Here is a 20,168-nt window from a genome sequence, read left to right as displayed (position 1 = left end):
TTATAGAGACCATTTTTTTCTTCTAAATGTTGACTGTCCCTGTTACATGCACCTTATCGCTCAACTTCCAAGCAAGGACAGAAGCTCATAAACATTGATAAACTCTGCTATCAAACGTAGAACTTAAGGAAAGTCCGGAATGCTGACACCTTGCTTCCGAAGTTGCTTATCGCTATTTGTCCGTCATTACTGGATATCACTCAGGTTCCCGTAAAATTTTGACATCATAAAACAAAATATCTGACGCCACAATGGAAAAGTGATTGTGTATAATGTCAAAAGTTCAAGTGGCTGGGTCAGCCAGGATTAGCGATAAGGTGTATTGAAATGACATGCAGGTTGGATTTTATGTGAACTTAAAAAGGTGGAAATATCTCTGACTCTATGGACAGGACTAAAATGTTGATAAAATTATACACTATTTACCATGGGAATATTATGGACAGTGAATCTGTTCTGTTCTGTTCTGTTATAATACTATTCCCTCTATCTCTGGGAAACATTGAATACACATATATTATAACCATGATAACTTAACACATCCACTGCTAAATATGAACTGAAACACCATCTAATCGTCCAGGGAGATGGCAAATAGCCCTAGTTTTTAATAAAACTTTCCTTATAAATACATATATTTACACACTTTATACACTTCTAGTGCTTCTTAATGTACTCTGCTCAACATCAGTAACATACGTTTTTTATAAATCAACTGAGTAGCAATAAGTACTGGAGGGAAGTAAGGCCCTTTAACGCAAGGCGTCAAACAGTCATTTCAGCTACTGCTAGCATCAAATTGGTTAAAATTTTATCGTTATTCTTCAAAATATCCTTATCATGATTCGTCAGAGGTCTCAAATAATTATCTTTATCGTCATTATTGGAAATATATTAACGTGATTCATCAAAATCAGTCGATGTCTTTATCAAGTTTATCGTCTAAAAGAAAGAGTACATTTTATTGTCATACACCAACAATTACCGCTAATGTCATTTGGCAAGAACTCTTACCGTTATTCGTCATGAAGGTACCCCATCACGACCCTCATACTGTGTCAATATGTATTTGGTATGCCTCAACTTTCCACCCTATCTTGGGCATGACATATAGTTATCTCCCATTAGATAGATATTTTTTTTCATTCTTGATAACTTGGTTCTTATATAAAAATATAAAAATCAAACATTTCATTTTGTCTGAAATAAAAAAAATTGTATAATTAAGTAAGAAGGTAAGTAAGTAAATTATTTATTATAGTGACATGTGTTTTTCACAAAATATTATATAATACATGTAATACAGTGAGATATAAAAACAATAATTAGAACACCCGACCCTTTGCGTCTATAAGTCACTTTAAACATAAATTTCAATGGTACGACGAACAAAAATAAATAAATGTTATTGAAAATTTTCATATAAAAAGTGTTTTCTCTTACTGAAAGCTTGCAATAGATATTTAGCAGTTTTTCTCCGATGTTGACATAGTAAAAATTTAAACTGTTCTTCATTTTATAGTATACATAAATTGTCTATTTGTGAAAAATGTTGCAGTCACAGATTGTTATAAAAGTTACAGTTGATAAGGAAATGAAATTTGTTCCACACAGTTATTGCTACACATTTTACACGTACAGTCACATTCGTCTTCACCTACAAAACGACCCGTTTCTAACCGGAGTGGAAGAATGCCACACCTGAGTTGCGCTATTATGGATCTTTCAGTATAGTTAAGATTAAGTTCAATGTATTGTTCACAGCAGTATTCAGATTTTATGAGCCTGTATGTTCGTAGTTTTGGAAAGTTTGTTAAACCTTTCTGCGAATCTGCAGAGCATTTATCTTTGAGCAATGTTTTACACATCAATAAATCGCAGGTGTGTTTTGTAATAAAATTGCTCTCTAGTCCTATAACTGACATAATGTTTTTCACTTCGAATGACCAATTGATCCTGCATTTTTCGTATAGCTGATTTCTAACCAACTTTCTTTATACCATATATGTTATATGTTATTCAGGTCTCAGACAGGGTATATACTGTGACATTCCCGGCTTAGAGTTTATATCCCCTGAGCCGAAGGCGAAGGGGATATAAGCCCTAAGCCGGGAATGTCACAGTATATACCCTTTCTGAGACCTGAACAACACATATATTACGGATTACCCCTGACTAAATGTTATTTTCCAGTGCAGGTATTTGTTGACAACACATATATATTGAAAAACCCAACCTGATATGATCAGCATACGTGAAGGATTTTCTAATTTGCTGTGAACATAATTTTATCGTGTATATAATAATTTATAATAACACTTTTTACATTAAATTTAAGTATTAAAAGTGTAAATTGCGTGTTTTTGTATCAAAAATGTATTATTGACTGAAGCACGTCATTCCTTTCCCTCTGTGAGCCTCTGACAGTCTGATAGCTTATGACTACGTCACATAGTAACCGGTTTTATGATGACGTTTTTGAGGTTCCAATTGGGGATCAAAACGTCGTATATATACCCCGGCAGTTTCCTGAATATACACTGACATCTCTGTGTTGTTATCCAATCACAAACCTCGACACATTTGTAATCCGTAATATTAGCTATTATAAATACATTAACTGTCTTGCAAATGCTGTCACTCACAGTCAGTCTGACAGTCCTGTACGATAACTTAAATTTAAGAAGCTCTATCAGGCAGACATATTGAAGGGAGCATTCAGTTTTACTATTGTCTGTCCATCCGTAACATACATCCTTACGCCCCATAATTGGTTTCCGTTCTCCAACTTTAGTTTTCCTCAAACAAAATTGTGTCAACTAAATGTTATGAAACTTTTACAAAATGTAATTTACCACAAAAAAACAGATCAAGTTTGAATTTCAGTGGTATCACTTTAACTATTCTAGAGTTATGCACCTTTACAAAGGGAAACATTGATGAATATTTCGTTTCTGTTTTGCTAACGTAAATTTGCTTCAACCAAATGTTATGAAATATATATATTACTTATTTATATCACAAAAAACAGATCAAGTTTATTTTAACTGGTGTCACTTAAACCTTTTTAGAGTTATGCTCCTTTACAAAGTGAAAAATTTATGAATGTTTCATTTCTGTTGTCAAGCTTACATTGTAATTTTGCCTCCGTCAAATGTTATGAAACTTATACACAATAGTAACTACATGTACTACAAAACTCAGATAAATTACAAATTTTGGTAGCTTCACTTTTATATTTACTGTTCTTCAGTTATGTCCCTTGAAAACTTGATATGATATGCAAGCACTATAGCATCATGTGAGTCCCATGGACACAGTAAAGATTCCCCTTTTATTTATAAATGATTTCTGAGAGGTCACAACCAGTAAAATTTGTAAAAAATCAGAGTTAGTTCTGCCCGAAAAGTAATTTACACATTTGAACATTACACCACAGAAGCTGTATATGATATACATATGATATATAGAAATACAAATTGAGCAGTACATACAATAACATATATATCATGATACATGTATATTTAATTTCAAATTTTAATCATATATATATATATATAGGTACACAACAATGTAAACACAAATCATGACTTGACTAAAAAGGTGAAAGTAAGTAAACAAGCAAAACGTTTAACAGGTTTAAATCCCATCATCTGATGAATCTTAGCAATATTGTTATTTATCTAATGAATTTAACTTTTTCCTGACCTGTTGATTATTTTCATTTAAACAATGTGTGATTCATTTGACCACTGTCATGACTGTTCTTCATTGGTAAAAATTCAATTATGGCATCAATTTTTCTTACTTTTCTCTGAATTTCCTATAGTGATATCATGTTATAATGATGATACTTATATGTCATTCAAAAGAAGGATTAAGATTGTCTGTGTATCGTATAAATATAAATAGAGAAACTGATTCCGGGCACCAAAAAATCTCGTGCATCAACAGATAAATATCTCGTTGAGCCTCACTTTTTAAAATTTTAAAATTTAACTGTTTGAGGTGATAAATATTGTATCACACTTGATGCTGAGTTGTAGAATCTATTCTTAAATCATGGTTACATTTTAAAAATGCTATATACATGTATATATTTATGTGCAGTCCAAGATCAAAGAAGAATCTTTAATTTGGCATGAATTGATAGACAAATTGGTTTCATTCCTAGTTCATTTGTCGTTTGTCTGGGGTCAGAATTGTCCAGTTGTTATAAAGTTGAATATTTCATGTCCAACAAAATAATAAAGAACTAAGAGATAGTGGGCCATTAAAATAAACAACAGACATAATAGAGAATTAAAACAGGGTGATAAAATATAAAGAATAGCTAGCATGAATAGAGAAAAAGGACATCAGAAATTTAAGAATACAGTTCTGAATGAAATGAATGAGGGACCCCAGGTCCCTTGTTCCTTGTCTAACTGGTTAGACTATTAACATTGCTGTAAACCAACTTATTTTTGGGGATACTTTATTTTGAGTTTAATTCTTCCTAATCCATTTCGCTGCGATTTAATTTCGAGATTCTAAAATTGTCTCAATGAAGTCGCGAAAATAAGTTGGTTTACAGTACATTTTAGAATCTCTGACAATTACATAGATAAATATAAATTTATAAGTATCAGGATTTATGTCCCTAATTAACAGGCGTAGGTAAAACCTTGAAATTCTTCTTTCACATCTTTCAGTATACTTTTCTCAACATATCATTGCCTAAGGTTAATTTAAACCTAAATACATATCACTTATGCTTCATCAACATGATCAACCAGCAGGTAAACAGACAAAAAAATGAAATGATTAATTTTGATGAATTACGATTAGAACATCTTTAATAATCGGGTAAATAAACCCTTGTTACTGACCGAGACGTTAATTTGAGTCATTTAAATATCACCTCAGTATATTTATTACTAATAAGGTGGTTCTGTTTAAATCATTTAATATAATTTGTGACTCATGTTATGATCAGTTCAATTGAATGATTGAGGTGATTTTAAATTTGTTATTATTATTCAATTTTACACGAAAATAGGAAGAGATATATTTTTTGTTGGAAAATGATTCAGAAAGGAATGAAGGTAAAACATTATTTGTGTGAAAAATATCAGAATTATTATCGATAATCCGAATTGATCATGTTGATGATAGACAATGATATTTGTATGTATAACAATGAAGTATCGAATATATTGAATTTAAAGCTACATGTATACATTATGTTAATATGCAAGAGTATTTGTAACATGGAAAGTATTTTGGCAAGAAACAGTGAGACTATTTCTGTATATATTTTATATATGATAAATTAATATTGACTTGTTAGACATGTAAGAAAATTAAGTCTGCCAATGCATATTATTACCAATAAAATTTCTGGATCCAACAGATGTATCTATGTTTAAACGAACCATACAGAACATAATAATTTGATAATTCACATTTATATATTTAACATGCAAATTGACAATTACATTTTATTGCCTTTCTGAAAATATAGGATTTCAATTTTATTCTTTAGACATGTTATTCAAAATCATATGACGATTAACATGATTAATATAAAGTCAGCTTAAATTTTCAATATCGCCAGCTTAAAAAATATATATCGTATATTGCTATCACGTTGGCGTCGTCGTCGTCGTTGTCGTCGTCTGAATACTTTTAGTTTTCGCACTCTAACTATAGTAAAGGTGAATAGAAATCTATGAAATTTTAACATAAGGTTTATGACCACAAAAGGAAGGTTGGGATTGATTTTGGGAGTTTTGATCCCAACATTTTAGGAATTAGGGACCAAAAAGGGCCCAAATAAGCATTTTCTTGTTTTTAGCACAGTAACTTTAGTTTAAGTAAATAGAAATCTATGAAATTTTGACACAAGGTTTATGACCACAAAAGGAAGGTTGGGATTGATTTTGGGAGTTTTGGTTCTAACAGTATAGGAATTAGGGGCCAAAAAGGGGTCCAAATAAGCATTTTTCTTTGTTTTTGCACCATAACTTTAGTATAAGTAAATAGAAATCTATGAAATTTAAACACAAGGTTTATGACCATAAAAGGAAGGTCAGTATTGATTTTGGGAGTTTTGGTCCCAACAGTTTAGGAATAAGTGGCCCAAAGGGTCCAAAATTAAACTTGTTTTGTTTGATTTCATCAAAAATTGAATAATTGGGGTTCTTTGATATGCCGAATCTAACTGTGTATGTAGATTTTTAATTTTTGGTCCCGTTTTCAAATTGGTCTACATTAAGGTCCAAAGGGTCCAAAATTAAACTTGTTTGATTTTGACAAAAATTGAATCCTTGGGGTTCTTTGATATGCTGAATCTAAAAATGTACTTAGATTTTTTATTATTGGCCCAGTTTTCAAGTTGGTCCAAATTGGGGTCCAAAATCAAACTTTGTTTGATTTCATCAAAAATTGAATAAATGGGGTTCTTTTTGATATGCCAAATCTAACTGTGTATGTAGATTCTTAATTTTTTGTCCTGTTTTCAAATTGGTCTACACTAAAGTCCAAAGGGTCCAAAATTAAACTTAGTTTGATTTTAACAAAAATTGAATTGAATTCTTGGGGTTCTTTAATATGCTGAATCCAAACATGTACTTAGATTTTTGATTATGGGCCCAGTTTTCAAGTTGGTCCAAATCAGGATATAAAATTATTATATTAAGTATTGTGCAATATGAAATTTCATAAATAAAAAGAAAATTTCTTCAAACATTTTTTTGAGATGATTAATATTCAACAGCATAGTGAATTGCTCAAAGGCAAAACAAAAATTTTAAGTTCATTGTACCAAATTCATTCTGTGTCAGAAACCTATGCTGTGTCAACTATTTAATCACAATCCAAATTTAGAGCTGAATCCAGCTTGAATGTTGTGTCCATACTTGCCCCAACCGTTCAGGGTTCAACCTCTGCGGTCGTATAAAGCTGCGCCCTGCGGAGCATCTGGTTAGCTTTATTCTTATAATCATCATGGACAATTTTTACAATGACACCAAATATGTCATAAGAAACAAGCTGTATCTGAGTTAGTTACATTTCGTGTATGACTGAAATCAATTATGTTATTTGTACTCCACCCCTTTTTATTCGATTAATTCGAAAGAAATAGAACATTTGAAAGGTTTATTAGCGGATACAGGACTTTTGTATTAAATCAATTAAACATTAAATCCAAGATACACAGTTATATTTAAAGATAAATTGCTTTTTTCATTGCTATTTTTAGGGATTTAAACATTTTACAAATTGAAAAAAAATCTTTATCGTCTTTTAAAACGAAATGAATTAATGACTGGCGATGATTTAAGATTGAAGTTATAAAACAAATGTCCCATAATCATGATAAGCAATACTAGTTGATTGATATTGAGTGATTGCTATTTTAGAATGATTGCCTAATTAACTCGCATTTTACCAAACAGTAAAACCTACAAAGTATACCATGTATACATGCAATACTAACTGGAACAGCCTAAATCACTTGCATTTCATCAAACTTACAGTGAAACCTACAGTGAAACCTACATTTTATACACTACATACAACAATAACTGGAAGAGCCCACTAAACTGGCTTTTCTTCAAACTACAGTGAAACCTACATTGTATACTGGAACAGCCCACTAAACTTGCTTTTCTTCAAACATACAGTGAAACCTACATTGTATACTGGAACAGCCCACTAAACTTGCTTTTCTTCAAACTACAGTGAAACATATGTGATCACTGTATGTGTTGAAGACCAATTGGTGGCCTTTTAATTTGGTTTTTGTCTCTTTGATGCATTCTCCATTTCCATTTTCAATTTCATTGTATATATTTGACAATAATACAGCAAAAAGCCTAACTTCATGAACTAACTTGCATTTCATCAAAATCGGTGAAACCTATAACTGAAACCAGTTTAAAATATATCGGTCTTATATCAATATTAGTAATTTATTTGGTATAATTAAGCTCCTCTCTTTTTTAGCTCACCTGTCCCGAAGATAAGACGTGGCACGGTACTTGTCTATCCCATATTCATGTATTTGATTTTGATGTTATATTTGTTATTCTCGTGGTGTATTGTCTGTTGTTTGGTCCGTTTCTGTGTGCTGTTGCGTTTCGGTGTTGTGTCGTTGTTCTCCTCTTATATTTAATGCGTTTCCCTCGGTTTTGGTTTGTTGCCCCGATTTTGTTTTTTGTCCATGGATTTATGAGTTTTGAACAGCGGTATACTACTGTTGCCTTTATTTATGCCATCACTTGGCGTCCGTCGTCGTCCGTCGTCTGTCGTCCGTCGTCTGTCGTCTGTCGTCGTAAACTATTTCAAGAATCTTCTCCTCTGAAACTACTGGGCCAAATACTTTCAAACTTTAACTGAATGTTCCTTAGGGTATCTAATTTATAAATTGTATCCGAAGTTTTGATGTATCAACAAACATGGTCGCCATTGCTAAAAATAGAACATAGGGGTCAAATGCAGTTTTTGGCTTAAATTCAAAAACCAAAGCATTTAGAGCAAATCTGACATGGGTTAATATTGTTTATCAGGTCAAGATCTATCTGCCCTGAAATTTTCAGATGAATCAGACAACCCGTTGTTGGGTTGCTGCCCCTGAATTGGTAATTTTAAGGAAATTTTGCTGTTTTTGGTTATTATCTTGAATATTATTATAGATAGAAATAAACTGTAAACAGAAATAATGTTCAGCAAAGTAAGATTTACAAATAAGTCAACATGACGGAAATGGTCAGTTGACCCCTTTAGGAGTTATTGCCCTTTATAGTCAATTTTTAACCATTTATCGTTAATCTTAGTAATCTTTTACAAAAATCTTCTCCTCTGAAACTACTGGGCAAAATACTTCCAAACTTTAACTGAATGTTCCTTAGGGTATCTAGTTTGTAAATTGTATCCGAAGTTATGATCTATCAACAAACATGGTCGCCATTGCTAAAAATAGAACATAGGGGTCAAATGCAGTTTTTGGCTTATAACTCAAAAACCAAAGCATTTAGAGCAAATCTGACTTGGGTTACATTGTTTATCAGGTCAAGATCTATCTGCCCTGAAATTTTCAGATGAATCAGACAACCTGTTGTTGGGTTGCTGCCCCTGAATTGATAATTTTGAGGAAATTTTGCGGTTTTTGGTTATTATCTTGAATCTTATTATAGATAGAGATAAACTGTAAACAGCAATAATGTTCAGCAAAGTAAGATTTACAAATAAGTTAACATGACGGAAATGGTCAGTGACCCCTTTAGGAGTTATTGCCCTTTATAGTCAATTTTAACCATTTTTCGTAAATCTTAGAAATCTTTTACAAAAATCGTCTCCTCTGAAACTACTGGGCCAAATACTTCCAAACTTTAACTGAATGTTCCTTAGTGTATCTAGTTTGTAAATTGTATCCGAAGTTATGATCTATCAAGAAACATGGTCGCCATTGCTAAAAATAGAACATAGGGGTCAAATGCAGTTTTTGGCTTATAACTCAAAAACCAAAGCATTTAGAGCAAATCTGACATGGGGTAATATTGTTTATCAGGTCAAGATCTATCTGCCCTGAAATTTTCAGATGAATCAGACAACCTGTTGTTGGGTTGCTGCCCCTGAATTGATAATTTTAAGGAAATTTTTCTGTTTTTGTTTATTATCTTGAATATAATTATAGATAGAAATAAACTGTAAACAGCAATAATGTTCAGCAAAGTAAGATCTTCAAAATTGTCAATTGACCCCTCAAGGAGTTATTGCCCTTTAAAGACTTTTTTCACAATTTGTTCATCATGTTGACTTACTTTAAAAAATCTTCTCCTTTGAAACTGCTGTATCAATTTCAGCCAAACTTAGGCTAAATGAGTTTCAGAGTATCTAGTATAAATTTTATATTTTATTTCCTTGTATGTCAAGAAACATAGCTACTATGGCTAAAATAGAACATAGGAGAAAATGATTATTTTTTTTGGCTTTTGAAGAAAATAGGACGATCCAAAAAAACATTTGAAAAATTGAAAAGCCAAAATAATCATTGATGAGAGATTTAACCAAAAGAATTAAGGTGAGTGATTCAGGCTCTTGAGAGCCTCTTGTTTCTTTACAAAATCTTTAATCCATCAGAGGTATGAGTTTATTTTGGTTTAATCATGTTAATAGATACTCTGTATCAAAATGATGTTGATGTATAATTTAAATACCTATAAAAATTTCAAAATGTTGGCTTTAAATGTTGATCAAATTTAATTATTTGAGTTATCTCCCCTGGTTTCTTCTACTAAACTATGCAACAGTTTTGATATTTATATTTTTTTTTCTATTTTCAGGTAAAAGTTTTATATGATTTTGATGGTGATCCAGATAATGGAGAATTGTCTGTCAGAGCAGGGGAAGAATTAACAGTTACAGCACAGGTAAGTAGATTTAACAAAAAAGAAGGGGGATGGACAAAGTTTGGGCAGTGTGATAGCTGATCATTTACTCTTTAGAGTTGAGGAGGGGGTCGGAAAACTTTGTTTCTGCTAATTATTTTTGTAAAGTACATGTATAGATCTAAGTTATCATGGGCATTGGTGGCTGAGTGGACTTAGAAGTTCATTTACCATGATCACTAGCATGTCAACACTGAGTTTGTGATTTGCGCCAGCTTCCTTAGTCATGGTCTTTGAGTTTAAAACTCGATCCTTTTTGTGAACATGATAAAAAAAATTGATGGTGAAAGTGTTTTACTCCAATCTAAATTTGCAAAGTTTTTTTTGTCAAAAATCATGGTTTTCTCTTCAATGGTACACTCGCTTTATCAACTTAATTAATCTCACTGTGACCTTGATATAAAGAAGATAATTTAAAGAGATGCTAAAGATAATTTAAATTTTGTCAACATCGAAAAGGATATTATAATTCAGCCTTCTCTTTCTTAATTTCCAATTACAAGTTTTACTATGAAATTTTAAAAGCTGTACTTAAAATTGTTGTCAACCGTTCCCTGAAAAAAGGAAAAGTATTAAACTATTTTGCTTTCCAGAATACAGTACATAGTTATTTTACAGATGCACGTAGTCAATATTTTCACTATAGACATATCTTATGAAGTATACATGATATACATGTGTCCTCATTGACTTTATAATATACCCCACATTTCCTTTAATGTATATATTTTATATTTATTGTAAAGACCTTTTTGCCCCAGGAACAGTAGTATTTTTGATACCAAGAAAAGTACTTTTATAATGATGTAACAGGAAGGTGATTTATCCTTTGTTTTTTTTTTTAGAAAAGATAAAATGTAAACATGGATGTAAAAAAAATCTGATATCCAATAAGCTAGGAAATGCATTCATTAAAAAAATCACTATTAAAAAATCAAATTTTTATATTTTTTATTCTTTATTATCTTATATTACCATGATTACCCAGTTGTACCTATCCCCTGAATGTATAAACCAGATTTTGATACACATGTATTAAAAAAAAAGTAAAATCACAAAAATACTGAACTCCAAGGAAAATTCAAAACAGACAGTCCCATAAATCTAATGGCTAAAGAGTAAATCACAAAAACACTGAATTTTTAAAACAGAATATGTCCCTTAAATCAAATGGCATTTACCAGTCATTGTCTATTTCAAGAATTAGATAATAAAATGCATTTACTAGAATTAGACTCAGATTTCTTTTGAACTTTTAAACACCAAATTTATACACATTAAACAGAAAATGAAAAGATTAAAATTTCATAGTACATGCTTATTGAATTAATCTCTTGGCTAAAAAACAGAGTGTGATATAAGGGTTTCTTACGAGTTAAAGCTTTATAAGTTTAAGTTCCTTATTTCACGGAAAATAAATTTATTAATATTTTTACCAAGTATAATATATATCTATATGTCATTATAGAGTGTTTAAATTATATCTTTATGGATAAGTAGCAATACAGATTCGTAGTTTCCTGTTCAGAACAGGAATAAAACACTTTTGTTCTGATTAAGTATAGACTGAAGTACTTGAAATATTGAAGATGACAGTTGACAGTCTCTTAGTACATGTACTGGTACTATCCACGCTTATTAATCTTTCCACTTAAACCATGTTTTTTTGTTTATTTTTTTTTAGTTCTCCTGGCCTAAATGGCAAAGTTAACTTCACTCATAGGAGTTATTGCCCTTAAATTTTACCTTTTTTTATCCTTTGCCTATTATCTTAAACAATAAAGTCTCATGATCGAAATCATCAGTAGAACCCTTATCCCTTTCCTCCATAATAACACTTTTTGACGCCTGTGTAGTACCTCAGTTGAAACGCTTTGACTACAAAATGTCTGCATTGTATCCAATATGAAAAGGATATTCATGAGAATATATATGACTTGAATTTCATTGATGAAATAAATCGTTTTCACAATTCATTAATACAAGTTTTCAATCTGATGATTTTTTTTTTTTGAAAAAATCCTATGCGAATCAAGTATGTGAGAAAAAAAAATCCATGGAGGAAAGGGTTAAAAGAGTTACTGCCCTTTGATGACGATTTTTACCATTTTTTTATGTTTTTGCCTTTTATCATTGTTTATCCTTAAAATTATAATAGGCTTAGCCTTCTTATAATCGTCAACATATTGCCAATGAGACAACTATGCACTAAACATGCTAAAGTTCAAATGAAGTGGATGTTATTGTTTTATAATTGATTTTAATAGCTTTATTATTTACTAAAATTTTATTGAAATAGGCATTTCATTTTCCAATATTTGGAAGGGTCAAATTAAAGGATGACACTTAACAGACTTAATAGATATTATCTTCAAGTGATTTGTCTTGGCCATTATCAGGATTATCAATAAATCAAACATTGAATCAATGAAATCTAAAATAATAGTGAAAAGAGTGAAATAATATCCTGAAGATAAAGAACATGAAGAAAAAAGTATTTGAAATAATATATATACAGCTTACAAATTTCATTTGAAAATAAACTATTTATAGAATAAAAAGTGTTTCCTAAAAAAGGAATATAAAATGTAGCCCAAAAGTTGATAGTGTTACTATAAAATTGCTACATGTAACTTTACTTACTTAATTATATTGTTGCTAAACTGTAAATCAGATAAAACAAAGACTGGCTACCTTTGAAACATTTCAATCTCAGAAATAATTATGAGGTTATTATTAATGCAAATAATGTGACAGTGTATCGCAATGACAAGAACTCACATTTTGATATTTGATACAAATATCTGTTAGCAAATTTTCAGGTTATGGCAATAATTAAAATTGCTAGATTTTCTCATTTCTCCAAATATTGCAATTATAAATGCTGACAATAATTTCTGAATTTACAGTACAAATTCATGTATTATAACACCTGCATGGTTTGAAAAAAGTGTCTCAGATTATAGCAACCATGTCATAGATGACAGTTATCATGGTTATAGGGTGAAATATCTATGTCATGTCATGTCAGTCCTGACCACCAAAAGTCAGATTGGTCTCTCAACAAGATTGTAGTGTACAACTGAATGCTTGTGGTGGTTTTATTCCTTTTTGGTGGTCTCTGGTTTCTGGTAATTTTACAATGACAGTTTTTATATTACTTTTTGAAATGGAAGTATATAATTATAATGTAAATTTGCCTAATCTTATTTTCTACTATAAATATATGGAAAATATAAATAGCAACAAATTTCTTCAAATATGAAACCACCAAATTTATTTAAGACCACCTGATTTGTATTCTTGGTGGTCCAAGTAAAATATTTTCAAGAACTTTGTCATGCAATAGGACATTTCAGAATCTAAAGCATTATGGGTTATTTGATTGTTCATACCCAAAAATGAAATTTCATGTCATGTCATTGGTTGAATTTCAATTGTTTACTAAGGACGATGTTAGCCAACCACAGCACTTTTGGAAAAAATACCCAGAATGCATTTGATTCTAAAACAGCCAATGAGTTTGAGAGGCCACTGGGGTCAGTTTAATTGGCATAGAAATTTTTCCATTTTGCACCTTCTTGACCTTTAATGACTTTGGATTTGGGTTTTGAAAAAATGTAAATTATTTAAATTATAGTTTGTTAATACAGTATGCAAATGATCTCTTTCTTCAAGCTATATATGTTACTGCGTAGAAATCAAATGACAACTTTTCATAGTCTTTTAAGTTTTGTAAAATTATGCATTGATGTGATTGTGATAGGGTGGGAGGTATTAGCATTGATTTGCATTTCAAAGGGGTTCTGAAAATGCTACAAACATGAAAAGAATTCAAGAAAATTACCAGTTTATGAAAATAGAAACAGGACATATATTTTGATCTATGTGGGAAAGTTTGCTTCTTTTGTTGACATCTCAGGACCCCCACACACATGATTGGATAAAAACAACATATTAAGCAGTCTGCACGGTTAGCCACTAGTCCGATGCCCCAGACTAGTAAAATTTAATTCAGACTAGTGAGTTTTTGCAAAATTTTGTTTGGACTAATAAGAAAAATGTCAGAATATTTGTCTTCCGACTAGTAGTTGAAAAAGTTTTTGGTGCAGACTGATTAAGTGTGAGAAAAGCCAGATTCAGGGCCTGGGGCCCAACATCAAACCAGATATCATTGGAAAGGTCGTTTATTGGAATGTTGTTATGATTAAATGTGTTGATAAACTTGTCATGAATTAATATCACCAAAAAAGAACATGAAATATGTTAATTTCATTTTTTTCCCTAAATTTGACAAAATTTTATTGAAATTGAAATTTCTGGCTAATGTTTCTTACATGTCAGGCAAAAAACATATTTTTCTTTTACATATAAAAGAGTTTTGGTTTTTGGTTTACATAAAAGAGAATATATTTGACAAAAAGTTCAAAATAACGGTGAAACAAGAGAAAATAGAAAATGATAAAGACTAAGAGAAATATAGGATGCTCAAATATGAGGAATAGAGAGAAATGGGCAAAATAAATGAAGTCATTAAAGATAGAGAAAAATAGTTAAAAATTAAGAACACAGAAATGAAGTGAAAAGTGGAAACCATTTAAACGGGAAAACCAACGGTCTTATAATCAATATAAAAAACGAGGAACAAGAAACACTTATGAACCCCATTCAACAAAGACAACGAAGGAACCTAATCCTGAACCTGCAGTATTATAATTAAGAATGTTTGACAGAATATCAAATTAAAATTGACTAAAAAAAAGCCGTATTAACATGCATTCTTTGAAAAAATGTTGAACTTTACTAGCTAGAGATTCAAGACCCTCATACATGTAGTTACATAATGATTATTTCATGATTAACTTAATAAATTCTTTTCTTGACAATGATCTATATAAGAGTTTTTGTTCACCTATAGAACATTCATGACATAAGGAAAATAAAGAATCATTTTTTAAAGACTAAAACCTTTTATCATGTGTATTGATTTTGTCTGAAGAGGAAAGAAAAAAATCAATTTTATGTTTTTGAATTAAAAGCTTTCAAGTAATTATAAACATTTTTAAGGAAGTGTTTTATGATTTATATTGGACTAATTTACGTTAGGGTCAAGAATTAGCTGTTTTATGTTTTCTATACACACAAAATCATCAGAAAACAGTTAATATTTTCCCTCTAATTGTACTGATTATAAGTTTGATTTAACTTATGATAGTTGCTCTTACTTGACCAATACCAGAATATCCTACCACAAAGTAGAAAATCTATTGAAAATCTATATTCTTTCTGTTTTTAAATGACCACTTTACAGTTTACATGCTTTCATCAAATTTTAAGTGCATGAACTTTTAGTTATAACGTGAAAAACCCTCCTAATAATGATTTGCTATGAAAATTCTGTTACAAAAGGATATTGTAAATTAGAAATTATTGCATTCTTTTCACCATTTGTTCATTATGTGTTTTTATTAATGCTTAAAATTACCAGTTATTAGTCACAATAATAAATGCACCCATTAATTTTGTAATTTACAGTATACTAAAACTTAAGTTCAACCCAATGCACCAGATAAACATTGATAAATATATATATAAACCCAAACTAGAATTTGTCTGATTAATTAGCACATTGACTTTTTGTACATGGTCTATTCTATACAGATATGTTTTTTTTTTTTAGAATATTGAAGATTTTTGTAATTTACAATATACTAAAACTTATTTTCAACCCGATACAACAGATATATATATAAACCAAATGATCTATATTTTGTCTGATTTTAATCATTTATTAGTGCATTGACTTTTTATACATGGTCTATATATGTAAATATATTTTTTAGGATATTGGAGATGGCTGGTGGGAAGCAAGAAATAGCCTAGGACACCAAGGATTGATACCTGAGGCTTACGTACAGGTGAGAATGACCTCAAAGGTCACTGACCTCTTGAAATGTATGTCATAATGAGGACGATAATGATCACATGATTTAGTAAATTTGTACTTACATTAACAGGCACTATACAAAATAAACATAAAAAAACATGTAATTCTTGGTAAAAGATTGACTTTATCATAATTGATTCTAATATTGCCCTCCCCTGCTCCCCCATTTATTAAATGACCATAAAAAAACACACAATTCTTGGTAAAAGATTGAATTTATCAAAGATCATTAATATGTTGCTCTGTATTGCATATAATACTGCAATGCTTGTAAAGTTTGAAATTTTTGTGATGATTTTTCAATTGCAAAAATTGAACAAAATAAAACCAAAAGTCAGATTTTATATTTTGATATATACATGTTTTGGCAATGTAGTTGAATTCATATTAGTTAATCTCTCATTTTGACCACTGTTCTAACCATATCAACAATTGAATGATAAATGCAAATAAGCATTTCTAAATGTACACTTGATGATTTGCATTGCTTAGGATCAAGTGATTTAAAGAGGTATGATCGAGTTTTGTCTGAACATGTCTCCAGTATATTAAAAGCAGAGTTTGTGTCTCATAAATTTGTATGTTAATTTATTCTGAATATGCATATCTTTGATAAATACTTGTAATATTTGCAGCTGGACATTGGACATGTGGAACATATTGAGCATGTTGAACATGTTGAGCATGTTGAACATGTTGAGCATGTTGAACATGTTGAGTATGTTGAGAAGGTAACAATCATTTATTCAATGAATCAGCCACGTTTCACAATGTTTCACCATTGTTAACCTAGCAGACACAATATTAAAGCATTTTTATTAAGAATATATAAACCAATGAACCAGTCCCAAAATATGTCTTTTGGAGAAATTGTCACCTCAGCCTAAAATGAAATATCTTGATTTATAAAGGAGAAATATATTTTTAACCAATAATTGCATTCACTTAATATTTAATAGGGGTTAACACAGGGGCACTCATTTCCCAAACATATAGGTGTATTTAATTAGAACTACTTATGATGGATTTATGATGTCTTTTACAAAGTTGAAGCATTACTATCAATGTAACTATTTTAAGACCCTGTCCTTGAATGTAATGGTACAGTGACATTCAACTTATTAACACATTTATTTGTTAAGTTTTCTGCTTAAATCAGTTTGATAGAAACTACTTTAGATAGATCAGTGATATTTTCTATAAAGTTTCATTACTATCGATTCATATCAGTTTGAAGACGATTTCAAAGCCCTGTCTTGTTGGTCATGGTCCAGTGACTTTCAATTAATTACCAACTTTGTATGTTAAGTATTCTGCTTAAATCAGTTTGTTAGGAACTACTTATGATAGACAAAGATATTTTCTATGAAATTACATCTTAGTTTGTCAACTCTTTCAAGACTCTCCCCTTAAGTAATGGTCCAGCAATGTTGAATTAATTAGCATGTTGCCTTTAGATGGTCTTTTTCTGAATTTTCTGTCAGCAGGAGAGACATACCTCTGTATCAACATTTCATGTTATTTTTTTTCTTTCACATTTTACTTTTTTTATCTCATATTCCACATCCCCACTTATTTATCCCTTATATTCCACGTACATCCCAAAAAGCATGTCATCTCCCTCAAAGTTGTTTTCAAATACCAAATATTAAGTTCAATTAACCCACACATCCTATCATCATATTACCCAGAGTAGCCTACTTAAAAGTAATTACAACCCTCAAAGTGCAAGGTACAAATGTATTACAGTACATTGTCATATTTAAGTAATTGACAATTGTTTGTCAATATAACCCTATTTAGAAAGGATGAAGTAGGTCACAGTGCATGTCATGTGTTTATTATGAATTAAATACACGTACGAAAATTATTTGGTACTAAAAATGTATTTGCCTATGTATATATTGTTGACATTGGGAATTACTACTTTCTCCACCCCTGGGGCTTTGCCAGATTTAAAGTTTGTGTTGGGGGTTGGGGTTTCAAGCAGATTTGTTCACAGCACCATGAGCTCCCCACGTTATAATTTTTATACGACTGTAAATTTTGAAAAAATTTTCTTCGTATATTGCTATCACGTTGGCGTCGTCGGTGTCGTCGGCGTCGTCGTTGTCGTTGTCGACATCGTCGTCGTCCGAATACTTATAGTTTTCGCACTCTAACTTTAGTAAAAGTGAATAGAAATCTATGAAATTTTAACACAAGGTTTATGACCATAAAAGGAAGGTTGGTATTGATTTTTGGAGTTTTGGTCCCAACGTTTTAGGAATTAGGGGCCAAAAAGGGCCCAAATAAGCATTGTCTTGGTTTTCGCACTATAACTTTAGTTTAAGTTAATAGAAATCTATGAAATTTTGACACAAGGTTGATGACCACAAAAGAAAGGTTAGGATTGATTTTGGGAGTTTTGGTTTTAACAGTTTAGGAATTAGGGGCCAAAAAAGGGCCCAAATAAGCATTTTTCTAGGTTTTCACACAATAACTTTAGTTTAAGTAAATAGAAATCAATGAAACTTAAACATAATGTTTATGACCACAAAAGGAAGATTGGTATTGATTTTGGGAGTTTAGGTCCCAACAGTTTAGGAATTAGGGGCCAAAAAGGGACCCAAATAAGCATTTTTCTTGGTTTTCGCACCATAACGTTAGTATAAGTAAATAGAAATCTATGAAATTTAAACACAAGGTTAATGACCATAAAAGGAAAGTTGGTATTGATTTTGGGAGTTTTGGTCCCAACAGTTTAGGAAAAAGGGGCCCAAAGGGTCCAAAATTAAACTTTGTTTGATTTCATCAAAATTGAATAATTGGGGTTCTTTGATATGCCGAATCTAACTGTGTATGTAGATTCTTAACTTTTGGTCCCGTTTTCAAATTGGTCTACATTAAGGTCCGAAGGGTCCAAAATTAAACTTAGTTTGATTTTAACAAAAATTGAATCCTTGGGGTTCTTTGATATGCTGAATCTAAAAATGAACTTAGATTTTTATATGACCGCAAATTTTGGAAAAAAATTTCGTCGTATATTGCTATCACGTCTGCGTCGTCGTCTGCGTCGTCGTCTGCGTCGTCGTCGTCGTCGTCGTCCGAATACTTTTAGTTTTCGCACTCTAACTTTAGTAAAAGTGAATAGAAATCTATGAAATTTTAACACAAGGTTTATGACCATAAAAGGAAGGTTGGTATTGATTTTGGGAGTTTTGGTCCCAACATTTTAGGAATAAGGGGCCAAAAAGGGCCCAAATAAGCATTTTCTTGGTTTTCGCACTATAACTTTAGTTTAAGTTAATAGAAATCTATGAAATTTTGACACAAGGTTTATGACCACAAAAGAAAGGTTGGGATTGATTTTGGGAGTTTTGGTTTCAACAGTTTAGGAATTAGGGGCCAAAAAAGGGCCTAAATAAGCATTATTCTTGGTTTTCGCACAATAACTTTAGTTTAAGTAAATAGAAATTAATGAAATTTAAACACAATGTTTATGACCACAAAAGGAAGATTGGTATTGATTTTGGGAGTTAAGGTCCCAACAGTTTAGGAATAAGGGGCCAAAAAGGGACCAAATAAGCATTTTTCTTGGTTTTCGCACCATATCATTAGTATAAGTAAATAGAAATCTATGAAATTAAAACACAAGGTTTATGACCATAAAAGGAAGGTTGGTATTGATTTTGGAAGTTTTGGTCCCAACAGTTTAGGAAAAAGGGGCCCAAAGGGTCCAAAATTAAACTTTGTTTGATTTCATCAAAATTGAATAATTGGGGTTCTTTGATATGCCGAATCTA

The 20,168-nt window shown here is 31.0% G+C and overlaps 1 protein-coding gene across 2 annotated transcripts in view; it reads left to right on the top strand.

Moving 5' to 3' along the window:
• LOC134683236 (sorting nexin lst-4-like) overlaps nucleotides 1-20,168 on the top strand; it is a 62,084-nt gene that overhangs the window by 3,258 nt on the left and 38,658 nt on the right. The window contains exons 1-3 of one of the 2 annotated variants that reach the window (XM_063542408.1): nucleotides 4,991-5,087; nucleotides 10,332-10,418; nucleotides 16,280-16,354. In XM_063542408.1, coding sequence (XP_063398478.1) covers nucleotides 5,067-5,087; nucleotides 10,332-10,418; nucleotides 16,280-16,354 — 183 coding nt within the window. In that variant the 5' untranslated portion in view covers nucleotides 4,991-5,066. Of the gene's footprint in view, nucleotides 1-4,990; nucleotides 5,088-10,331; nucleotides 10,419-16,279; nucleotides 16,355-20,168 lie in introns of those variants that run through there. The other variant, XM_063542409.1, reaches the window with a different exon arrangement.

The sequence above is a fragment of the Mytilus trossulus genome, chromosome 9, assembly GCF_036588685.1.
Source record: "Mytilus trossulus isolate FHL-02 chromosome 9, PNRI_Mtr1.1.1.hap1, whole genome shotgun sequence".
Lineage (NCBI taxonomy): Eukaryota > Metazoa > Mollusca > Bivalvia > Mytilida > Mytilidae > Mytilus > Mytilus trossulus.
Note: the sequence above shows the minus strand (reverse complement) of the source record. Positions and strands in the feature narration are given on the sequence as shown.